General features: G+C 36.3%; 2 protein-coding genes across 4 annotated transcripts in view; one reads left to right on the forward strand and one right to left on the reverse strand.

Moving 5' to 3' along the window:
- Positions 1-2: 2 nt before the first annotated feature.
- Positions 3-15,329, forward strand: LOC106880538 (N-alpha-acetyltransferase 10). 2 transcript variants are annotated; one of them, XM_014930521.2, is made up of 8 exons: positions 3-154; positions 3,320-3,418; positions 3,621-3,679; positions 7,523-7,595; positions 11,812-11,972; positions 12,108-12,192; positions 13,402-13,449; positions 15,172-15,329. In XM_014930521.2, the coding sequence occupies exons 1-7, from the start codon at positions 134-136 to the stop codon at positions 13,432-13,434; spliced, it is 531 nt and encodes a 176-aa protein (XP_014786007.1). In that variant the 5' UTR covers positions 3-133; the 3' UTR covers positions 13,435-13,449; positions 15,172-15,329. The 2 variants fall into 2 exon arrangements, with proteins under 2 accessions (XP_014786007.1, XP_014786009.1); XM_014930523.2 differs by having other exon boundaries at positions 4-154; positions 7,547-7,595.
- A 2,602-nt stretch (positions 15,330-17,931) lies between these two features.
- LOC106880536 (uncharacterized) overlaps positions 17,932-19,520 on the reverse strand; it is a 13,665-nt gene continuing 12,076 nt past the window's right edge. The window contains exon 2 of one of the 2 annotated variants that reach the window (XM_014930518.2): positions 17,932-18,748. In XM_014930518.2, coding sequence (XP_014786004.1) covers positions 18,101-18,748 — 648 coding nt within the window. In that variant the 3' untranslated portion in view covers positions 17,932-18,100. Of the gene's footprint in view, positions 18,752-19,520 lie in introns of both variants that reach the window. The other variant, XM_014930517.2, reaches the window with a different exon arrangement.

Consider the following 19,520-nt stretch of genomic DNA (forward strand, 5'->3'; position numbering starts at 1 on the left):
CTTGACACTGAGCATGTGCGACGTAGTCTTAACTTCCGGTCCGATCCTCCGGTTCCTCTCTCTTTTTAATTCAACAAAAGCAACCAACGTTTTTCTTCTATGAAACCATATTTATTTATTATTTCCTCACAAAATGAATATCCGATGCGCGACGGTGAGTGTCTTTCATTTCTCTTTGTTTCTTGTTTGTCAAAGAAAAACAAACATTTTTTCGTTAATCCGGCATGCAGAAAAATATAATCCGGTAAATTCTCCCTGGGTCCTTTTTCTAATATCACATACGTACATACATATATATATATAGAGAGAGAGAAGATCATATTAAAGATCGTAAATTATAAAGAATAGGAATTAAACTGGCAGAGAATAAAGGAACTTTAAAATGGTCGTCCTGCTTGCTAGAAATAGCAGCAATATACGATGTGTTATTGCGATCGTGATATCAAGTATTTGTGTTTCAGTTGTTGGTAGAAATAATCTTGTCCTTTCTCTCTGCATCGTTCATGTTATACAGACATACCTCAACTTACGTCGGGAATTGGTTCAAAGATTTGCGACTTAACTCGAAAATTAGTTTAATTTTGTTTTAATTGGTTTCTGTATATTTTCACACTCATTTTATTATCTGCTTAGTATTGTTTTTAGGGTGAGCCTTGTGTTTCTTTTATACTCAGGCGTTTAGCATTTACACATCTGTAGGAATGCCTAATGATCCTCGCCGAAACCGACGTGGTGTCAGATAAATCGACAGAAGTTGAGGTTTATTTAAAAAAGACCTAAACTAACTCGAATTATTTTTATGTTTCTTTCCGATAAAAATGTAAATTTTGTGAAGAAAGTTTTACAGTTTTTATGACATTACAAACAAATCTGTGAAAAAGGAAATAAAAATAATGGTAGTAAAGTCTTTCCGAGGAATAATCCAATATTCAACCCTTTTTTTATTCTGCATTTTGTTGTATTAATTGTTAATTCCAGACCAGGTCTTTGGTCAAAGAATTCCAGTTAAGGAGATCCTCTCGTCTATTCGAATGCAATATATATTTCCACCCCCAATATCCAATGTATGCCTCACTTTTTTCTTTTTTTCTAAGCATGTTAGGAGTACCTAATGTGAGAAGGTAATTCGAGCTGTTTTATAAAAGCAGCTCGAATTACCATGTTAGCGGCTCCTTCTCTTGTTAGCGCATAGTTTAATTGTTTAGCACTGGGTGAATTCTAATTAAATAGACCTGAGATCAAAGGTGTTCTAGCTATGACCTTCCATTCTTTTATTACAACATATATTGCAGAATACATTATCCTAAATGTCCTCTTTAAGGCGATCTGATGTAATTTGAAAGAAATTTAGAGATGTAACCTCTGTTCTTACTGGTTGAGCAACTACATATCAGCTTCTTTATTGGTTGTTGCTAATATTCATTCTTTATTTCTTTTCTTTTTATTATAACATGAATTTTTCTTTCTTTCTTTCACAGCTAGATTTCCAGCTAATGCATTAAGTAGCACTCGTCCGGTCTTTGTTTTTTCTTAACATACGAAGGGGAACTAGATCCGAGTTGTGTACCTTGACCAGGTACACAATGCAGCACCTGTCATCTCTTCATTAATTTCGATTTCATGTTGTGTCCCTGCCAATAACATCTACTTTTTCCTGTCCCCTACTTATCATCCACTAACACTTCTTCACAGATCACTCTCATTCCCTATCTTTAGCCTTTTCTCACTCTCTCATACACCCTTGTGAACTACCCACCCGTATTTCTAGTCCCCCGCACCCCCATGTCTACTTGCTTCGAACCTTGAGGGTTCACCCTGACACCCTATGACCACTATTTCTATTTTTTGCCACTTCGACTCTCTCCACTCTCACCCGCTTTTCTATAATGTGAGTAGCTATGTAGCTCCCTTGCGATAAGACCCCTGTTTTATTCTGCATCCTTCTCTCCTGTAGCCACTTGCAGTGGAATGGGATGTATGGCAACTTCACTAGTGCTGGTGTTACAAAAGTAGGAACCCAGCATACACTGTGAAGTGGTTGGCATTAGGGAGTGCATCCAGCACTAGAAGCCATGCCAAAGCAGACATTGAAGCATGATGCAATTTTGGGATGTCTTGGATCTTCTCAACCCATCCAACCCATGCCAGCATGAAACATGGACATCAAATGACAATGCTGATCCCAACATCGACATTTTCAAAATACTTTTACTGCATTTGCTTTTTCAATTTAATTTCTTCCTTACTTCCTTCTTTGGTTTCAAATGGTTCCCTGAAAATGTTGCAAATAGTAACCAGATTTTAAAAAAAGTTGCAGACGAATCTTTTGTTTATCAACAGATAAGAGAGCTAATTGCAACAGTCATGACTGAATGGTTAAGTCATGAGGTTCCATGTTCAATTCCACTGCATGGCATCTTGGGCAAATGTATTTATCACCAGCATGGGTCAACCCAAGACTTGTGAGTGAATTTGGGTTGATGAGAACTGTAGACAAGCTTCTCTGGCAGTAAACGTTTAATTCACGGGGCCAGCCTTAGGCCTAGCCATGTTATATTTTCCTATGAGAATCACATTGAAGGTACATATGACTATGGAATACTCACCCACTTAGCATACTGAGTCAATATGTAGGCAGTCCAGTTCTCAAACAACTGGCCATTCATACATTGGAACCAGTATGAGTCCATCATCATTTTAAGGCCTAATCACTCTATTTCGACTTAACAGCAAATTTCCTTTCTCTCTTTCTTTCTTATTTGGTTTTATTTTTCTATTTGACCCCAGTTAGCTCTGCTTGAGATGTTCCTATAATAGAGAAATGGCTAATCTAGCAAAGCATTCAATCACTCTTTCTAGCAATTGCATGATCTCCTCGTTGTGAAAATAGTGTCCATTACGTTAAGCAACGTGAGGTAACTGTCTACCAGTTGATTTTCAGAATCAAATAGAAATAGGAGCTTTGTTTATTTAATTTATGAACCCAAGGAGGACACCTGGGATTTCAAGATGCAAATTTCCTGCTCATAGAGCTTAGTTCTCATGGTATATAGATGTAATATTTAAAATATTATGAAAAGGGAAATAGCTGTTACATTCAGCTCTGCCAAAGATCCCTTGCTAATTCAAAGAGATCCCATGTTGCCTCAGGAATCCCCTGTTGTTATGATGACAAAAAGGCAGGAGTGTTAATGCTTTGGATTCATTTACGTTACACTAATCACTTCTCTTTTTCTGTTTCTTTTAATGTCTATAAAAGGTATTGTTAATAATTACGTCTTACACCTGTACAAAACTTATTTTGTTTTTCATTCTTCAGCCCGAAGATCTTATGAACATGCAACATTGTAATTTGCTGTGTTTACCTGAAAACTACCAAATGAAGTATTACTTTTACCATGGTCTTTCTTGGCCTCAGGTGGGTGTTGACCTTTTCCTAACCTTTTAACATTTAAACTGGTCATAACTGGCCCAAATATTCTACCTTTTTTATATTCAAACCAGCCAGATCTGGCCTCTCGCACCTGCCTAACAATGTCTTTCTAAAATACAACCGTCACCTCCTGAAAATCTCGTTATCCAGTGAATGATTTCAAGTTCTGTCATTCCCTTTCTTTCAGTTGTCATATGTAGCAGAGGATGAAAATGGCAAAATTGTAGGATATGTTCTGGCAAAAATGTAAGTAGGTTTTTTATTATTGTCTTTGTTGTTGTATTCATACTGCCATGTTGTTTTGCAAATTCCCTCTCAATAAGTTCTGCCATTGTATTTTTGTTATGCTAGAAATTTTCCCTCCCTACTTTGTCTCCCTTCTCACGTTCTCTGCTCTATTCTTTAGCTGTCAACCTCTTTCTCTCTCTCACCCACCTCACTCTCAGCCGTAACACTCAATCTACCTGAGAATTGTCTTGGTGAGAGATACAAGTAATTGGAGTTTTAGGATGTTGGCATTTTTAGATAGTCACACACATCAGTACAGCATGATATCTATGGAAAGATCTGTAGCAATGCAAATAAACTGATGCAATGGTGGTGACCCTCACTGTTGGCTGGCTGCAGTTTGCACCATCTAACAAGATGTTTCGTTAGCCTGCAACCCCTGAGAGCTAATCTCACTCCATGAGCAACAGATTAACAATTTTATCCAATGTGACATGAGATGTACAGAAAATGTCTCCTTAATCTGTTTGTTACCATATTTCTGTCTTGAAGAATTTAGAAAATAACTTCATTATTATTAAGCTGGCCTTTGAAACATAGATTAACATGGAAGGTTGTTAACTTAAACCACTTTAAAGCAGGGAACTTGTATTATAGGCTGAAAGGCAGATTACGGAGAGTTGGTAATGAAAGGGTTATTCTACTTAACTCTGGGTAAAGTTGCAGACATGGAAACATCAGGAATTGCATTGAAGGAGCTTGCTCTTCAGATATGATTCTTTTATGAACAACTTTAACTCAGTCACTCATCAGACACTTCACCCAAATTCTCTCTCTGTATTGTTTAAATCACTTGAAAGGAGATGAAATGAATATTTGGAACTGGGTACTTTTTATCAACTCCTGCTTTAAGGACTTTGGTGTGTGTTGGGTGAGTCCTTGGTCAATGATACCTGTACAACTTGGACACATGGTTTCATTTTGATAATTGGGTCTGATTTGGTTAGGCTGTTTGCCTGGTATTCATTGAGAGGGAGAGACATTGAATGGATTGCATATGTTAAGTGAGGTCACGTCTTTGTTTACAATCTGCAAAAGACATGTGAAACCAAGGTGAAACATGAACTCACAAACACACACACACATATGCACACAAATCTATTTATAGCTACAAGAGAAGTTTGCTTCTCAGTCACATGGTTTATGGTTCAGTCCCACTCTCTGGTACTTTGGGCAAGTATCTTCTACTATAGCTCTTGGCCAAACAAAGCCTTGTGAGTAATTTGGTTGACAGAGACTGAAAAAGCCCTTTATATACATTCTATATGTTTCTGTCGCCTTGTCTTAACTCCATTGTACTAGTAGTGTTTTTTCTTTCCAATCTCTATAAACATGACTGTGGCATAATATTCCCTTTATTTGTATTATGTTACGTATATATATACATATACATATATATAGAAAAATGAAGAATAAGGTAGAATGCTAAACTGGAAGCTTATTTTAATAAAGATTTCTAACCGGCTTTCATTGCGAAGCAAATTTTGAAGAAGGAGAATGAAAATGTTTTTTACAAAGAAGTACAAAATGAAGAAAATAATATATAAAAAAAATAATATATAAAAAAATAAATATACCAATACATTATATTGTCTTTGAGCTTTTGAAGTTCAATGGTAATTCATGTATATAATGGTTGGAAAAATAAGGATGCATGATAATTGAGAGTTGTGTTAGGTTTTAAAAAATGGTTAAAAGTTTGTGTTAAGCAGGAAGTGTGGTGTCAAAACGGGAAGTGTGTGTAAGGGGAGACAAATGTTTTTAGTTGCAGTTATGAACTCTTTTTTCAACAGGAAGTTTATGTCTGTTCCTAGAGAAATAAGGTCACTGAGGGGTATGTGTGTTAAGAAATGGTTGGAATTTCTCCAACCATTTCTTAACATACATACCCCTCAGTGCCTTATTCTTCATTTTTCTATTATTTCTCCACGTGCGGTTAACACAACCCCACTATTTACTGACTTGTACATATATATATATATATATATATATATATATACACACGCACACACACCTTTTATTTTTTTGTACCTTTTATTTCAAACCAACCAGCTTTGCTTCTTCTCCATATTTGTGATCACATTTTCTTTTTATTTGTTGTTTGTTTATTACCACCCCACTGTGTTATAGTAGTTTGCTTGTTGCTTTATTTTCTTTCTCCACCGGCATTATTTGCTCCCACAAACAGCTTTGTGTCTGAAGAATGTAATCCTACATATATGGGGGGATGGGTGGGAAGGCATAGTTGTGGATGTGTGGTAAGAAGTTTGCTTCCCAACCACATGGTCCCAGGTTCACTCGCACTGCATGATGCCTTAGGCAAGTGTCTTCTACTATAGCCTTAGGCCAACCAAAGCCTTGTTAGTGAAACTGAAAGAAGCCCCTCATATGTGTGTGTGTATGTCCCTCACCAATGCTTGACAACCAGTGTTGGTGTGTTTATATCCCTGTAACTTAACAGGTCGGCAAAAGGGACTGATAGACTAAGTACAAGGCTTGAAAAGAACAATAAGTGCTGGAGCCAATTTGTTTGACTTAAATTCTTCAAGAGGGTGCCCCAGCATGCCCACAGCCTAATAACTGGAACAAATGATAAAAGACATGGTAAAGCAGAAAGGAAGTCAGGAAATCTCTGGCAAATCTCTTCATATATTCCGTCTGACACTACTAACTCTGACCCTTCCCGTCTGTGTCTGTTTGTGTCAGCTGATTTATTTCCGATCAATGAGACGGAAGTGCTCATTGCATCTTGGGATTTTTATTAGGACTGAAACCAAAATTCTCCATTGGGTAGTTCTCACCTGGATATTGCAGTGGTGTGAAACCCAGGTCATGAGGTTAACATTCATTTCAGTTTCGTATGTGTGTTTGTGTGTAGACCCCCTGTTTATAAAGTGTTAACATTTATGATATGCAGATTAGTAGCCCTAATCTTTTACTAAATAAACTGATTGGCTGCTTGGTTCTCTGCGATTTGTCAAATTGATGCAGACACCTCTGATGAGAACCCAGTGAGGTTCGGAAATCATTTTTTTCAATCTTAGAAGAAATTGCTAAATTTGCCCGGTTTATAAATCTTCTATACAGGTACACGTTTTAGAGGATATGTTAACCTCATAAAGGGATGGTTGCATGCAAGGAAATACTGGTTCAATTCCTAGTATTTTTAGGGAATGAAATTCCCTTAAAACAATAGGTATGTATTAAGCATATAGTTTATATCCATTTAAAAGAAGAAAAGAATATGCTGACATCGATTGCACCATATATATATATATATATATATATGAGAGAGCTATGTGTATGCTCACACACACACATACACACACACACACACACACATATATGTAGTGCTACACTCCTCACATGTGATACTGTTTGTGTGTGTGAAGTAAACAGAGAGAGAGAAAATTCCATTTGTACTCATAACTGTTTCCATTCTATGGTTTTACCCTGGCACAGTGCAAGATCTGTCTTGTTCTCAATTACTGCTGAAGTTGGTTGTTGTCCCTATTCTTAATACTATAATCATGAAGCCATGGCACAGGAAACAGTAAACCTTTATTCTTCACCTGATAAGATTCTCCAGAAGTGTATATTGTACACTTTGCTTTTACATTAGCAACAAGCTGTCAAGTTGGGTCTAACCATGCCCATCACCATATATATATTAATTTAGATTTCACTAAACATAGATACTTATAAATTTTAAAAAATAAAAAAAGCAAAGTTCCCCTCTAGCTGTTTAGAAAAGTGTATGTGCAGTATTATCCTATTTTACATTTTATTTTATTCTTCCAGTGAAAGAAGTTCTTCTATTTACAGGGAAGAGGACCCAGAGGATTCTGTCCCTCATGGACACATAACATCACTGGTAGGTTACCCTTGGCGTTATAAACACTAATCAAGACAGGTTGCAGTGGAGAACAGTTTTCTCACCCTCACCTACCCAAAATAAAAATCATACCTGTATGTGATTTGACCCTCGCAGCATGTGTCTCGTTAAAAACAACAAAAACTAAAACGAAGGACTTGCAGAATTAGCCGAATGGATTGCCGCCTTGATGTCTTCAGCGTGGATAGAGTAGAGATTGTGTCTAAAAGCACTGGACTGTTCTTTGTGTGCAGATGCTTCTGCTTCTCTTCTTTGTTAAATTGAAATTTGCTAACTGAATTTGTTCCATTTTGTTTGGTTGATTTTCTTTTTCTTTTCGTTGTCTACACCAATTTATTCAACAAGGAATGTACACAGTATAAAGATAAGAGCTACTAATTGTTTCTTGTTGTGAAGACACGTGGCTAGGTGGGGTTTTATAACATTCCTTGGGTCTCCAAGCACTCTTTATTTTTAAAACAGGACACTGGTACATGAAGAAAATGAGAAGGTTGCTGCAAAAAGTGGAAGTGTGAATAAAAATGGTAAAAAGTAAAGAAAAATTGAGTTACGTCCCCTTTGACTATTGCCCCTTCCCCCCCCCCCACTAGTTATAGTAGAATAATTAACTAGTGAAGTGGAATTGTTAGATCTAAAAGGAATGTACGATTTTTCAGCTAAGTTGTATTTCTTGATCTATTCACACGTGGCATGAATTTCTCTCCAATTCTTCTCTTGGTTGTTGTATGCAGTTGGTTTGCATAAACCACAAAAGTAAAGTTGGCTTTTTGCGTCAACCTTCTCATTTTTGTTCAAGGTGTCTCATGTACCAGCATCCTGATTTTCAAATAGAACAGGACACGTTCTCAGAACCTGGAGATTGCTTGGGGACACAAGGCATTTTATAAAAACCTGTGTAGCTGCGTGCTGTTAGTAACACTTATCTTTATACTGTTTACGTTAAATGATATTTATCTCTCACTGGATGGAGCAATTGTTTTGTTGATCTTACCTTAATGGAACAGTAAATTATATATGTTTATATATATATATATATATATATATATAATATGTATATATATACATATATAATATGTATATATATATATACATGTATGTGTGTGTTGCTGTCATAAAAATTTATAAATTTTGAGAGAACTTCAAATAACTCTTGTTTGGAATAGTGGATCTTGAAGCAGCTTAAGCTGTAAATATTGAAGATGTGTGCTTGTGACCCACGTGCAGCCTTTCACTTTTTCTATGCATAAGGTTTTTAACCTCAATATTTGCACACTATTATTTATAGCTTTATCTGCTTCAAGATCCATCATTACAAAGAAATATATATTAACTGGGTGATGCCTTGCATATGTATAAACGTTTCAGTGGGTGTCTGTTTTTATTTCAATGACTAAAAATCATAGAGAATGTGTAGAGACTCTGCGACAGATGTGAAGCCCTCACCTAATTCTTAGAAGATTAATGTCAAACACTACCTCTGTAAAACATCAAGTATTTTCTTGGGATATGGTCTACGTAACTGATAATTGAATAATATAACCAGTATATGGGTGTGTGTGTGTATATCATCATCATCATCATCACTTAGCATCTGCTTTCCATGCTGGCATGCAATTAGATTGTTTTACTGGAACTGGTAAACCAGAAAGCTACACCGGGTTCCAGTCTGATTTAGTATGGTTTCTACAGCTGGATGCCCTTCCTAATGCCAATCACTCCAGGAGTGTAGTGGGTGCTTTATACATGCTACTGCCATGGGTACCATTTACATGACACCAGCTATGACTGCAATTTCATGGGTGCCATATATATATATACACATATGCACATTCATACATAGACATATATATTTTATGCCCAACTCAGTATCAATCAGAAAATCTGAAATAAACTTCAGATTAGAAAGCCTTACTGTGGATTAATTAAGAATATAAACACACTCAATGACTATGAAAAACCTTGTTAAAAGACTCCCTCCTTTTTTTCTTTTTTTTTGCCCATGGCATGGTAGGAGTGTGTTTGTCATGTAAAAAGTCTCCATTACATTCTGTAAGATGGTTGGCTTCAGGAAGAGCATCCAGCTGTAGCAACGATGTCAAAGCTGACAATAGAGCTTGGCACTGTCTTCTCACTTATCAGCTCCTTTCAAACCATCCAATCTATGCCAAACATGCAAAACAGGTATTAAATGATGATGTATGCATCTATAATTACACACACACACATCTATATATGTGTATATAAATATATATGTATGCATGCATATATATATAGTCTTTATATATGCATATATGTACATTTATCATCATTTACTGTCTGTTTTTGATGCTGGCATGAGTTGAATGGTTCGACAGGAGCTGGGGAACTGCCCAGGCTCCATATTTTGTTTTGGCATGGTTTCTATTGCTGGATACCCTTCCTAACACACACACATATGTATGTATTACCTGAGGGTGGTTGGAAGGTTTGTGTGCTTGTGCATACTAACTTAATTTTTCTTTTGTCATGAAAGCTTTTCCATGTATGGTGTAATTGTAAATGATTTTCCTGTTTTATTGTTTGATCAACGTCTGTGCTGTAAATGAAACAAACGTTTTGGTAGTTTTGAATGATTTGAGTGAAATTTTCAAAACTTTCTTTTTCTTTGAGGAGCTGTTTGTATATTTCAATTAAAAACAAAAATTGCAATATTAGTTTTAAAGAATAATGGTTTTGTATCTTGAACCAATTAATAATATGTTTATATTTCAAAAACAATTAATTAGATGTTTGACTAATTAATATTCTTAACTATAGTAATTTTCATGATTAATTCAAATTCTATTTTGCTTTAATTAAATTTTTTTTTTTTTTTTTGTTGCTTCTTAAGTGAAAGTAAAAGGAAGGTGGGCGAAACAATTTTTAAAATGTTTGCGAAGCTCTGGTTCACTGTGTAATCCTTTTAATACCAACCCACCTTAGAATATCTTTGGTTCTATAATACAAACTTCATGTGTTAAATTTAAAGTGCCCATCAGAATTTCATGTTCTTTTCCCAACACCAGCTTAATGAGAATGTTATTTTACTAAATCCGTTATTTTCAAAATTAAATGAAACAAAGGCAATGTTTTCCAACAAAAAGGTTTAAAACATTCCATCAAAATTTCAATAAAATTAATGGTAAAGAAAGAATGGTGCTTTAATTTCACGCTGCAGTTATCTTTAGGAGAAGTTGTATTCAGTCAGAGACCAAGGTTCCATAACCTATGGCAGAACAGTGTTTTGATGACATGTCATAGGATACAAACGTTTATGTGATGTCAAGCTTCCATGTCACATGCCATGACTACTGTTTGTCTATGAAGTTTGCTGTGGAATAATGTTACCAGTATCTCACTGAAGATTTGGATGTGTCACAGAGTTGTGGTCCTAAACGTTTCCATTTGATGCACTTTATAGAGGATAAAGAGTATGGCCCAAACCTTACATTTTTCTGCTTTCACATGTTAAACCTATTTGTTATATCAAGCCAGTTATGGTGCCTCTGTGTGGTTGATCAAGCAGCTAGAAAAAGCAACCAAATCTCAATCCACACCCTCTGTCTTAAAAAAGCTGAAGACCACATTGGTCAGTGTGGTCATAGAAGGCTCTGGTTGGGATCCCTTTCATCATAGATCAGCACCATTTAGGTTTTGTAAAGCCTAAACAACATTATATAAATATTATAAACACTTTGCACAAGTGTTATTATTTAGCTGTAGGTCAGCTTTGATTCAGATAAAAAGCTTTTCCATTCCATCCTATTTCAAGAATGCCTAGGACCACATTATTCAGTGTCATTCCTTGTTTAAGGCAGTAGGGTTTGATTTGATAGAGATTTGGCTGCTGTTCTTAGCATACTGAGAGACCACATAACTTGTTAAGTGTTAAGGCTTGTATATAAGAAATCTTTTCTAAAATAAAGAAATTACTGCCCATGTTTAAGCTACCAGTTTATACAAAAACTGTGTTTTAATAAACAGCAACAAGGATTTATGTCATTTTTAAATTGTAGAATTTTCCAAAATCATTTTAGATTTTTTCCTCAAGACATTTTATTTTCTTTTGTTATGTTTCTTAACCTTATAATCTTTCTTTTGCTTTTGTGTAACCATTCTCTTGCTATGTTCTTCATTTTATTTCCCTTTTTCTTGTTAATCTGTCTCTCCTTGCCAGGCTGTGAAGCGGTCCTATCGTCGCTTAGGGTTGGCTCAAAAGCTGATGGACCAAGCTTCAAGGGCGATGGTAGAATGTTTTAATGCCAAGTACGTCAGTTTGCATGTCAGGAAAAGTAACAGAGCAGCTCTCCACCTTTACACCAACACACTCAAGTTCTCGTAAGTCCATTTTCTTTGCAGTCTATTAATTTTACTTTTGTATCTTATAAAAGTGTTGTTGTTTGGCCCTGCATCATCTCTCAGGAAACAGGCGATCGCTCTTGCTGTAGTTTCTGTTTTTTTTTTTACAATCAGGATCAGTGAAGTGGAACCAAAATATTACGCTGATGGTGAAGATGCCTATGCCATGCGACGAGATTTATCAGAATTTATAGATAAAGTGAGTGTCATCATGTTTATGGGTAATGTTGATCTTTTTAGAAAAGAAAATATAACAAGCTGACAGAGAGAGAAAGATAATGTTCTGACTCCCTCTACTACACACTATACACAATTAGCAATGGATTCAATGCTTTGCAGTGTTTACTTTTGTCCCTTTGCATTTTGAGTTCAAATCCCACATGGGCTAACTTTCAGTTTATATTTTCCGAGGGTGATGAAATATGTACCTGTTAGGTGCTGCAACTCTAACTTCACCCCAAGTTTTTACTGTTCATCACAATTTCCAAACAATACTGTCATTGATCTCTTATTTCTAATCAATCAATCTCTGATTCATGACACTTTAATGAGGAGAGTGCTGAAAGGAACTAACTCAGCCGAACTTATGGCGTACGTACCATACAGTTGCAATAACTTCTGTTGACCCTTCTGTTATTGAATCATCGCCTTGTTTTGAGTTTCTGAAAGCATGCAAACATGTGAAATTAAAGACCCTTTATTTGAGAATCAGGCAAGCGTTTCTCATGGGCACAGCATCCAACTATAAAACAGTACCTCCATAATATTTTCATCTAACCCATGCTGGCATGAAAAAAGCAAAGAGAAATGAATGAGGAGCTGGTTCAACCATTCAGCATTCAAATCACTTTGTCAAAAGTAATGTTTATTTCTATTGTTTTGAATTAATCCAGCATAATCTCATGACTTCAAGTTTTTGATGATGTGACTACTTTCAAGAACAAAATACGGTAGATGTAAGGGGCCACCAGTTTGAATATATGAAGAATTTTTAGCCGAATATGGTCAGTTTAAATGCTAAAGAATTAAACATGTATGCATATACTTTTTAACCCTAATCATACAGTCTCTTGTAACTTTGATCTTTCATTGATGGGATTATTTTTAGAATAATCTTGTAAGTTAGGTGTGAGTGTGAGGGCTGGGTCTGGCTAGTTTTAACATAAAACATTAGGATGATTTGAACCTGATATTGCTACTTTAAATGCTAAAAGGTTTAAGCAAACTTGTCAGATGTTTGCTGCAAGCAATGAATTTGTTTTTACTTGTTCCATTATTCTTTTATAAATTACACAGCATTGATTCTAAATGCAAGATGGCTTTAAGGGAGGAGGAGGGAAACGTGTGTTAATGACGACAGTCTATTATTTGTTTTTAGTTTCTTTATTTTTACTTTTATCATCAACAGGATTTACAAAGAGCAGCTTCACAGCAAAGTTAGACGTGACTATTTTAGGTAAGTTTTCCTGTACTTCAACTATTACAGATAATCAGTGCTACATACATCATCATCATACATATATGTTAAGCTACATACACACATATGTTGTTGACTTCATAAGAATTTAGAAACTTCAAGACAACATGAAATAATTCTTTCTTGGAATGATTAAACTCAAAGCAAATAAAGCTAAAAGATAACAGCATATAAATCTTAACAGTTTTTTTTATTATTCAAAGCTTTATTTGCTTTGAGTTAAACTGTCCCAAAAAATGAAATATTACGTATGTATATTTCTGTAAATATGTGATCGAAGATGTTTATTACAGTGAGTAATTTTGAAAACCTGCTGAAGACAGTCACTGAAACGGTGACCCACAAAGTCATGTGGGATTCTAAATAAGGTATTTTCTTCATATACTTTGTTACATGTGGATTTTTTGTACATGTTTAATTCTGTCATCTTCCATGTAAGATCTCGGGTCTTAGGCTAAATGTGTAATGTTCATGTAGTTATCTTGTAACAAATATTTCCCTTAGCAGCAAACATGGAGGAATGTATTATACTCCACCTGTGTGTCTATGTATAGATGATGATGATGGCATTTTCTTCATGTCTGAACATAGTGAAGTAGAAGTGTATGCCCTCAAGTTGCTATGTAAACCAATCCTTGATCCTGCGGAGCTTCTCCTGCCTGTGCTTAATAGTTTTAATGTGAGAGTCGGTCTGTGCAATCCAGTCCTACTTCTTTAGCCTTGGAGACCTGACCTCCAAAGAACCAGTGGCACAACAGTTTAAGATGGCAGCAGTGACCAACAAGCTACAGGTTTTACAGTGTAGAGCTCTGCCTACCCTGGAGTTTCTGGAAAGATGTCAAAGCGGACCCTGGACCACCTGTGGGACTCCATTCCTTGATTTGCTGTCTAAGTTGACTCCTTAAACCCCTAAACCTTTTTCTTTCCCGAGGAACTCGCAAGGCAATGAGGGCTTGTACTTGGATTTTCTTCCATAACATGCTAATTCACCCAAAGCTGGGACCATAGTAGGTGCTACTACTCTGGGTCAGAGTAGATTTGGCAACAATAGGGGTTAAGGGGTGCTTCCACACTTGGGTCCCACTACCACTTACAATTTAAGTCATACCCAGGATGTGTGTGTACATATATCATTGTCATCATCATTTAATGTATGTTGTCCATGCTGGCATAAGTTGGACAAGAAGTTATTCTGGTGGGACGGAACTTTATATATATATCTGTCCAGCTCCACCCCAGTCAGTGCTACCCATGTCAATGTTATGTTATGGTAGAAGGGATTGAACCTGCATTCGTGTAGTTGCAAAGGGAAATTCTGAAGCCTACAACCATGTGTATCATCATCGTTGGAAGGCAACCATGCTAACCGTATAGATATATGAATATGAGGCTGTGCATGGGTATGTTTGTGTGGCATTTTGTTGTCACCATGCACCGACTGTAATTATTACTATTAAGTGGATGAGAGCAAACAGAATCATTAACATGTCAGTGGCATTTCTTCTTGCTCATTACATTGTGAGTTCAAATCCTGCTCTGGTCAACTTTTGCCTTTCATCTTTTCATGGCCAATAAGATACATACTTCTGTCAAATATTATTATTATTATTATTATTATTATTATTATTGAATTTATATGAACACTGTTTGCCTTTAATCTTTCTTCATTTTGATGTTTTTTACTTTTAATTTTCTCCACAGGTCCATTCACTTTTTGTTTTCAATTTTTTTATAAATATTTTTTTTTGTCTTCAAATGATGAACGAGAAAATTGGAAGTACTAATTGGTTATTCGGGTATCTCTGGAATAATTAACAACTGTCCATATGATTGAATCCAATAAAACATTTTAAAGACAATTTCTGTTCATTTTTTTAAAAAAACATTTCATTTCTATTTCTTTTAATGCAGAAATAGTTTTTATTTTACAACAATGTATCTATTTATTCCTAATACATCAAGGTAGATGTGACTTCTTATAAACGAGAGCTTATGCCCCTTTCAGACTCACTGCTCTGGCAGAGTGGCATTGGCTGAGGAGACACACAATGAGGACAATACAGCACAGTGTCTCAAAGTCCTCTTACATCAGTAAATCCTGTGTTATGAAGAATTACTATTTCAAGGCAACCGTATACTTGCATTCAAATCTACCAAAACATATTAAGAATGAAAAGATACATTATTGTTTCATTTTTCACTCCATAAATTATATGGTGATTATGTGCATTCCGTAAGTTTCGAAACATTTTGAAGAGAGATCTTTATTAATTTCAAAGAATTACAAAACTAATTTCTTTGAAAGTAGGATTCTCTCACTTTTGTTTTACTTGCTGAAGTGCTTCAGCCACTTCGTGAAGGTGTCCAGGTCCCTTGTCACAGTTTCATCTTTTGCAGTATCTCTGAAATGACTGCTTCTCTGCCATGTGACTAGATTTCACAGACGGAAACTGAAAGAATCTCATCGTATATCATGTCAAAGCTGAGATATTGGGGTAACCCGTGGTCCTCCACCCTATCAAATCCTTTCCATATCAGGATAGAAAATGGACGTATGATGATGATGATGATGATGATGATGACAGCATATCTGCTGCAATTTTGGTGCTAAATCAATTTATGGTAATGAAGTCAAAACACATATTTGCTTCATTTTGCAGGTGTGGCTGTGTAGGTAAGAAGTTTGCTTTCCAGCCATGTAATCTTGGGTCCATTTCCACTGCACAGCACCTTGGGCAAATGTCTTTTACGATAACCCCAGGCTGACCAGCTTATGACTGGACTTCGTAGACAGAAACTGAAAGAAAATCATCATATAATGTGTGTGTGTGCATGCGCACGCACTTCTGTTTCGTTTGTCCCTCGGTACCACTTAAAAACTGGTGTTCGTTTGTTTACATCTCCATAATTTAGCATTTCCGCAAAAGTGACCAATACAAAGTACGAAACTAAGAGCTAGAATCAATTTTTTTTACTAAATACTTCAAGGCGATGCTCCAGCATGGCTGCAGTCTAAAAGCTTAAAAGACAAAAAGTTAACAAAAGACTCTACTTACAATGATTACTTATAGGCAATCCTGATCGAGGAGACCTGTGAGCGAAGTCGTTCCATCCATGACCGTTTTCCTAAGTGCATGGTCGCTTATCTTACATGTCTTTTCTCTTAAGACAGTAAAGCTGTGATACCGGGATCTTTTTCGTAATTTCCCCCACGAGATGGCTTTAATGTTGCACTTGTTTTTAAGTAGGAATCCTATACAGATACACATTAGAGCTGTAGTTGCATACACAAGAACTGTTCACGTTCCAGTCGTTGCATATTTTGTCTGAGACCATAATTATGAATTCCTTACATTGTGACTATACTTCAACCCTATACAATGACTGGTATGTGTTGTTGATTTACAATCAACAAATTTCTGAAATTCTAGATTCCATTAAATCATGTTACATAGTGTGAAACCTGTCTACTCTCGACCTTTCCAAGTCCTGAAAGAATTATTCATCTCTTGACACTAGCTTCCCGTCCACGTGGCTCCAGGTTCAGTCCCACTGTGTGTCACTTTGAGCAACTGTCTTCTCTTGCCTCGGGCCTACCAGAGTCTTTTAAGTGGATTGGCTAGACAGAAACCATTGTATATATCTATGTGTGGATGCCTTTGTGTCTGTGTTTGTCCTCCACCACCACTTGACAACTGGTGTTGGTGTGTTTATGTCCCTGTAACTTAACGGTTCGGCAAAAGAGTTTGATAGAATAAGAACCAGGTTTTTATTTGAAGTAAAATTTGTATATTTACAAGCAATATGACACCTCTAGAAGTTTTATCAACATAATGGCACCGGACTTCATTGAAAACCAATTTCTACAAAATTCCCTTTAAAAAATATGTAACTTTCAGAGTTATGCCACTCGACTTGCTCTCTCCCCCCCTTCTCTCTCTCTCTCTCCACTTGATGTAAAGCGTGACTAGAGAATGCAACCAACCAACATTTCTATCGGCCTTTACATCGCAAATGATGAAGGCAAGCTGAAACTTAGAAGTCACTATCAACATTTTCTTTGTAGAATGTTAAATTGCTTTTATATATAACTTCACACACACACAGATATACTTTTCCTTAGTGACGTGGACAAGACTGGACACTCTGACGGCTGTTTTTACGGCCAGATACCCTTCCTGACATCTGCTCGTTGTCGCCTTTTCACGACACGCTTGGATATCGTGTGCGTATTCTAACAATCAAACTACATACGTGCGCGCGCAAACACAGTTACCCCTGGTGTACACGAGTCTGTTGAGATTTTTAAAATATATTTTAATGACATGAAAACTTGTGATAACCAACTAAAATTCAAACAGCATAATAAAGATAGCATGTATTCCATCCACACCAACCGGCCCGTATTGTAATTATGTGCACAACATTAATCAATGGTCATAATTTAACAAATAACAATACTTATGTAAACATGTAACAAGTGATTTATTGGGGATTGATAACGAAATTTTATGATGGCAGAATTCCCCCCTGAATGCATCAATGACGTAATTCATTCATGATTTTACAACCAAAGTAAGACTCCTACTCACTTCAAGTCATTGTTAATATAAAATGCTTTCCGCATCATTTAAGTAAACGGAGTTAGAAGTTTCTCGAGCGAAAGAAAACGTTTATCTAATTTGAGAAGCTTACCCCGCTGATAACCGATGTCACCAAATTTCGAGGAATCGTTTTCTGGGTGACTTTGATGTCTGTTTTTGAACAACAGTGTCGATTTTAGATTCTGTTCTAAATTTGAATTTGCAGTCCTCAATGGAGGCAACTCTGTCGTCCTTGGAGCCTTAAAATCTTGTAGAGAAGGGTTTCGAAAGTGTCCATTATTTGTCCTCGGGTCTGATTGAGCACTTATCAGTGCCATGTTAGCGTCACTACGTTTTCCAAAGTGATGCTGACGTAAGTCTTTTAAGTAACTTTGGTTAAAGAATGTCTTTCTGTGAAGATCACATAGTCGGGCAACTTTCTCTTGTTCACTGTTAATGCTGTTTAATTTACGCCCCAAAAGAAACTGCTGAGTTACGTTATCATAGAGTAGAACACGGGAAAGCTTAGTTTTCAGAACGAATGCATTTGCCATGCAGTACCTTTTGTTGCCATAGTTGGGAGTGATTCTGGGCGGCCGATGCATATATTTCAATTTTGCAGGTATTTCATGAGGATTGATCTCATTTTTCTCTACGGCTATAGTGTTTTTCAGTTTCATCTTCGGATCGACCATCTGCTGAAAATATAAAGAAAATGGACATATAGAGCCTTGTGTGTGTGTTATAAAAGTAAGGAACACAAAGAGAAGACAATGTAGGAGGTAGAAGTTTTAAGAAATGTATTAGTTTAACACTTAAACGAAAGAGAACGAGTCCAGACGTTTCGGCCGCAAGTCTTTCATCAGATAAAATATATTGGAGGAAAATGAATGAAAGAAAAAGGATGTAGTAAAAAAACGAACGAGAAATTAGGTGCCAGGTGGGATGCGTCTCTATGAGAGAAGGGTGCATATCGGAGTGCTCCTCGGTAACAATATATATATATATATATCCCTCCTTTCCCAGAAAGTACTTTCTCTTCCTCCTACTTCCAGTGACTTCAGAAATGTGGACTTGGCGATTTTTCTTGTTTCTAACGAAGAACTATACTCAAAACGTAAAACAACTCTCTTCTTTCTCCGAGTGTCATATTAATACATTGCTTGTGCTACGTTTTCACATTTGCTTGTTTTTGTTTTTCTTTTTTTTTCTGTTTTTTTTTTACATTGATTTTATATATATATATATATATGGCCTCTACTTCACTGCTATACCCTTCTGTCCCTTCCTCCTTGTTCCACTTCCTCCCTCCACCATCCTCTCCATCTATTTATCTATCTGTCTTCCTCTATCTTCCTATCTACCCTTCTGTCCTGGCCTCTACTTCACTGCTTCTGTCCCTTCCTCCTTGGTCCACTTCCTCCTTGTTCCACTTCCTCCCTCCACCATCCTCTCTGCTCTCGTGTG

The sequence above is a fragment of the Octopus bimaculoides genome, chromosome 11 (genome assembly GCF_001194135.2).
Source record: "Octopus bimaculoides isolate UCB-OBI-ISO-001 chromosome 11, ASM119413v2, whole genome shotgun sequence".
In the NCBI taxonomy this organism is placed as follows: domain Eukaryota; kingdom Metazoa; phylum Mollusca; class Cephalopoda; order Octopoda; family Octopodidae; genus Octopus; species Octopus bimaculoides.